The sequence below is a fragment of the Triticum urartu genome, chromosome 5A (assembly GCF_056163025.1).
Source record: "Triticum urartu cultivar PI428250 chromosome 5A, HENAU_Tu73, whole genome shotgun sequence".
In the NCBI taxonomy this organism is placed as follows: Eukaryota; Viridiplantae; Streptophyta; class Magnoliopsida; order Poales; family Poaceae; genus Triticum; species Triticum urartu.
Window position 1 is genome coordinate 590,458,277 of NC_141877.1, and position 6,280 is coordinate 590,464,556.

Sequence of the window (6,280 nt, forward strand, 5' to 3'; positions counted from 1 at the left end):
GCCGAATTTCGGTCATTTCAAAAATTACGGCAAAATTTCGGACGAAATTATAAAATCAAATTTTGAATTTTCAGACAAAATTTGGCCGAAATTTGGCCGAAATTCGGCCGAAATTTGACCAAACATTCACAGAAATTTGAAATCAAGCTAAGCAAAACAATGCAGCCCAACAACCATCAGGAGTAATCATATAATGTTTAGCAAATTAGCTCTAGGGATTAAAATAAGAGCGTCAGTCCAATATGACCCTCACGCACATTAGTTCTAAACTTACAGTCTACAACCATCACATCATAGTTCAAAGTTTAAATATTTCAGTACAACCAACTCTAGGAATTTAAAGGATTTCACATAGAAACAGCTCCAAAAGACAACCATCAAAGCATCACAACGAACAACAACTCCAAAAGAAATCCATGAAAGCATGGACGGGGAGGTCTTGTTCCATTGAAAAAGCTCCAGCTTCCATGCTCCAAGCCTCCAACTAGCATCATGCTCCAAGCTCCAGCTAGGTACCATTTAAAAGACAAATACAAGTGATAAGTAGCATTTAGAACAACACTACTACATCATAAGTAGCAACTAGAATAGCACTACTAAGAGATAAGTAGCAATTAGAGCAGCACTAGTATGTGAGTGGTAGCAATTGGAACAGCACTAGTAGGTGATAAGTAGCAATTACAACAGCCATACAAGAAGATAAGTAGAAATTACAACAGTACTACACGATAATTGACAAGTAGCAATTAGAACATCAGTATTGATCATTACACAGTGAGCATACACATTAGAGCACCAGAATAAGAAAGCAATGTACATCAAGCTATTTAAAGATCAACCGCTTCAAACATATGCATCAAGCTAAGTAATCATCATGAAGAAGAAACACCGAAAAGAAGAGACTTACCAAATCTACGAGTAGAGGCTGTTGACTTCCTTGGTCTTCTTCCTAACAAGTCGTCCAGATCTACGAGTCTCCAAATTGCCAATGCTTGCTTGTGTCTCCTTTTCAACTTGTACTTGTGTCTCTTCTTCCACTTGCATTTGTGTTTCTTGCTGATCTTGTTGATCATCCTCATCATCCTCACTCACCCCATCATCATCCTCACTCTCATTATCAACATATTCATTCTCGTTGTCGTCATCCTCACTGTCAGTTTCGACATACTCATTCTCCTCATCATGATTCCTCTTTCTTTTCTTCTTATTAGCCTTTGTACCAACATAAGAATCCTTCCTGCTTGAGTTGAGGCGCCTTATTTTCTCAAAAACAGCACTGGCCGCATCGGCTCCATCCAAAATTGGATCCTCTTCATCCTCATTCAGCCACTCCATTATTGGATTTGTCTCATCGAACATTGTTGTATCTATCAGCAGTGCACTTGGATCAACCTCTTTATCTATATCTCTCTCTTTCTCTTGATCTTCTTCAGCTCGTATCTTCAAGGTTTGGATAGTAAACCAAGTAAATTATATGACATGCAAGGACAATACAAGGTACAAAGTAAATTTGAGTTGGTTTATACCTTTAGGTTGTAGCGGACAGAAACTAGCTTGTGGAGCTTGTCATATAAAAGGCGATTTCTTGGCTTTGTGTGCACCAAAGCAAAGGCGCTCCAGTTCCTCTCACACCCACTAGATGAGACACATTGTGAGCAAATTCTCATTGCGCACTTCTGCAATGCAGGAACATCCCCTCCAAATTGAAACCACCACTGGGCTGCAAGATATCACCAATGAAATTTTCAGAATTACACAAAACAAAAGGAAATGGAAATTCTAAAACCAAAAGACCACGACTTACTTGGCTCCATTCTCGCCGCAGCTTCTTGTGCTAATCTGGTCCCAAACCTTCCTTGGCACTCCCTAAACTTACTAACTTCATCAATGGCTGAAAGAGCACTCTTTGGATCTAATATCTTCGCTATCGCATCTGTTAGTGCAGTAGCATAATTTGTATGGTTGCAAAGGTTGAGGCTATAATGTGTATATGGATCAAGGACGGCAGCTGCAACCATAAACGTATCTTCTTCCATTGCATCTATCCTCTTGCACACCTTGCGCATGAAACTAAGGTACAACCTTGATGTAGGGCCTAGATGTGCTTCCATCCGTTGTATAGCGAGCATCATACTTTTTTTGAAGCCAGAAAGAGTGCATTGTTTCTGCGTATCAGCATACCTCATGGCCTTATAAAGTGGCCTTAATGAACCTAGTACCCACTCTAGTGCATTCCACCAAACATTACTAGACAAACATTCTTCAGAAAACACGTATCCAGGCTCATAGCTCCACTGACACTCCTTCCAATCCTGAGAAACCATCCACTCCCTAAATTTATCTTTCTTCAAATGGTAACTCTCAAGGAACATGAAGACAGTCCCAAACCGGGTGGCATTTGGTCTAATTAGTTCACCACCTATGTTCTTCTTCATGTTATCATGTAGATTATTGTGCTTATGCAAGAACCTACAGATTGTCTTGGCACTCTTGACTATCACATCAACCTCAGGAAACTTGGCTATATCTTTTAACATAAGATTGACGGTGTGAGCAGCACACGGTTGCCAAACAATATGAGAGTACTTTGGTTCTTCTATAAGGGTTTTGCAAGCTTTTTTATAATTGGACCCATTATCGGTTACGATTTGAACTATATGTTCATGGCCTATCTCTTCTACAACCTTCTCAATCTCTCTATAGATAAAGTCTGCAAAATTATGTAAGATGCATATACCTAGTTAGAAAAAATCAAGTATTTTAAGAACATAAAACAATTCTAGGACAGATCGAAGTATTCAAGAAGCATGTATTGTAAGAACATATGTAAAATGCATATATACCTACTTAGAACAAAGCATTAGGAACATAAAACAATTCTAGGACAGATCCAAGTATTCAAGAAAAGTATTGTAAGAACATATGTATATACCTAACTAGAACAAAGCAAATATTTTCATGAACATAAGACAATTCTAGGACAAATCCAAGTATTCAAGAAGAAAGTAAAACGCGAAGAAGAGGAGGAAGTAACCTGAATTCTGAGTCTGACCGGATGCATCAATAGTATTAAGGAAGAACATTCGTGTATTGCAATACACCATGAAGTTTATGAGACACATTCCTGTTGGACCAGTCCAAGAGTCACACATAAGAGTCACACCAAAGTTTTTCCAATCTTGTTTGAATTTCTGAAGAAACGAAGTTGCTTCATCATAGTTTGCATCCAAATATTTTCCATCAATCTCCTTCGCGGTTGGTATAGGAGTAGGTCCTAATTGTTGAGTGATCTTCAAAGCAGCTCGGAAGTATGGACAGTCAGCTTTACGTCCAGCAATATCATTGGCATGAAAAAACTTGGACCAAGCTAGGCCAAGTGCATCTCTCGAATTAGGATCCAAAGCACTACTGATCTTGGGCTGCATAGATACTTTGTTGCTGCATAATTGCTTGTCAAAATATGCGGTGATACTCTTTTTGCCAACATCAACTCGCACATCACCCACACTCCCCTTGCCAATCCTCCTATCAACTCTGCGGGAGACATTCGGGTCACGCAATGCCTCTCGAATATTCATCTGAATTTCTTCTTCATCATCATCTATTATGTTAATCACCCTTCCTTGTTGATACAACCCTTCCATAATATTTCTTTCAATTCTCAGCCTGCTATTTTGTTTCTCTCTTTTCTTCCTCTTCGATTCATCCCGGCACTCTCTCATTGCATCTCTCACATTTCTTGGCACATTTGGGCAGCTCCTCACGTTACCTACAATCCAACCAAGGTGCTCCTTGGCACGGGTTGCACCTCCACCTTTGTGCTTTAGGCCACAGTACATACAATGAAAACCCCCAGAATACAGCCATGTATGGTTCCAAGGATCATATAAGTTATTATCTTTAATTCCTGCATTGCAAAGTTACAAACAACATCACTTTAATTGAACCTAACAATATTCCATTTGCATCGTGTGAACAAGCAAAGCATAGTAATCTGGCAACATACCAAGCAAATACTCTAGAAATGTGCACCAATAAGATCAAGATATATGCCTTACTATATAGAAATATGAAAGAGAGATCCAAATACTCTAAACTGTGATCATCCTCATCTCACTACATGGACAACGCAGTGTACTGTTATGTACAATTTACAAACAAATACCAAATAGTTTCATGGAAGTACTGAATTAAGTGAGATCTCTATGCCATCTTTTTTTATTTGAACCAAGTTAGAGCTCTATAAGAAGCACATGCAATCTCATAGCTCATATCAAGTTAGTATATTACCTTTCCAAGAGCTTTGAGAACCACTTGCACTTTCATCATGGTTGCCGCTGCCATTCCTATTTGCAGTTCCATTACCTGAAAATCAAGTGACAAAAGGACACCGTTCAGTTATCAAGAGTAGGTAACTAAGGAAGCAACCCTTGCTTACTAGGGTGTCCTCATATTAATGATAAAGAAAAAACAGTACAACCCAATGCTCTAGTTCACATACTAAGGAATAAGTAATTTATATACAACTCGATGCTCTAGTTTGCCAAACAGACAAGTCATATACTGTACCCAATGATGCTTAGTTCTAGAACCACCACTTAATGGTACCACTGACCATTGAAATTAATCATCGGTCAACATCTACTTTTCTGTGCAAATAACTCAAGTGTGAAGTCTGATAGAAATTAGCACAAGAGGCATCCTTTACAGGAAATCGACGGCATGGCGCAGCTCAAAAACATTAGAGCACAGAAGGCCTACCGTGCAAATAAGAAGTTCCAACAACATCATTAACATAATAATCCGATCAATAATATCATTAACATAACAATCCGATCGACAACACATTATTACGTACAATTGCATATTCTCAACAACACAGTTTACGGGGGAGTCACTCGCAACATCCATCATACATAACAACTCAAGTTCAGCAGCAATTCATGGGCAAGCGCAGCTGAACCCAAGGCCTGTTCGGGTAACACGCGCGGAAGGAAACATAACAGCAGCTAGTGCAGTGTGCTTCTGCCTCGGCCAGCAGCAATTTTATCCAAGTCGGTGGCTTCAAGGAGCAGTCCCCTTGTCCATGGAACAATTATATATTTTAGGATGTTCATAACAAAGTTTGTAACCCACTTTCTGTTGGACCAAAAGAAATATTACCAGATCTAGAGCATCCTTGGTGACTACAAGATGCATGTATAATTCAGATTAATAATGCCACTACTGTGTTCAACTCATCAAGACTCGATTTTTCTTACCCCGGTATGATATATGCATTTGCCAAGCCATTTACCAGGGACCTATCCTAAATCTAAAGCAGCACAAGTAGACACAGATTATAACCAAGAAACAAATCCACATCGATCTGAAATTGCTGAAGAACTGAAACAGCATACACGTACTTGGACGAGACAAATTGCTGAAGACTGAAACTGCATACACGTACTGAAACTGCATCAAGAACATATGTACCTTCCCAGTCAAGCGGACGCCCTCCATGCTGCTGCCGCTGCTCCGTGCTACTGCCTCCGTTGAACTGGTCGGCTTGCGCTCCATCAGCTCCGTTGCCGCAGCCGCCAAGCACCATGCTGCAGTCTTGGAGAAGCAAAGGACAGGAAGTGGATGGGGTGGAGGCGAGGAGATGTGGAGGACGGCCAGAGAAGTGAGCGCCTTGGCCGGAGATGTGGAGGAGGGCGAGGAGATGTGGCCTGTGCGCGGCGGCGGCGCCGCACACAGGAAGAGGGACAGGGAACGAGTGATTCTAGGGTTAGGCCATTTGGGTTTCGTGGTTTTGTCTCAGCGGAAGCTAACTAGAAGGCTCTCAAAGCTGGGCCGGGCAAAAAAAATTCAAACTGGGCCGAATTATTCGGCCGATAGGCCCATATATCGGGCCCTAGCGAGACGGCCGAAATTCGGCCGAAAATCATTTTTTTTGGCCGAAAATCAAAACGCAGGTAGGGGGTCCCGAACTGTGCGTATAGGCGGATGGTAACAGGAGGCAGGGGACACAATGTTTTACCCAGGTTCGGGCCCTCTTGATGGAGGTAAAACCCTACGTCCTGCTTCATTAATATTGATGATATGGGTAGTACAAGAGTAGATCTACCACGAGATCAAGGAGGTTAAACACTAGAAGCTAGCCTATGGTATGATTGTTGTTCATCCTACGGACTAAAACCCTCCGGTTTATATAGACACCGGAGAGGGCTAGGGTTACACAGAGTCGGTTACAATGGTAGGAGACCTACATATCCGTATCGCCAAGCTTGCCTTCCAC

General features: G+C 41.1%; 1 protein-coding gene across 1 annotated transcript; it reads right to left on the reverse strand.

Moving 5' to 3' along the window:
* Window positions 1–323: 323 nt before the first annotated feature.
* On the reverse strand, window positions 324–5,793 carry LOC125540155 (uncharacterized). The gene is made up of 7 exons (XM_048703746.2): window positions 5,476–5,793; window positions 4,291–4,365; window positions 3,035–3,907; window positions 1,805–2,710; window positions 1,527–1,720; window positions 908–1,440; window positions 324–508 (listed from the first exon to the last, which is right to left on the reverse strand). The coding sequence occupies exons 1-6, from the start codon at window positions 5,588–5,590 to the stop codon at window positions 913–915; spliced, it is 2,691 nt and encodes an 896-aa protein (XP_048559703.2). The 5' UTR covers window positions 5,591–5,793; the 3' UTR covers window positions 324–508; window positions 908–912.
* Window positions 5,794–6,280: the final 487 nt, after the last annotated feature.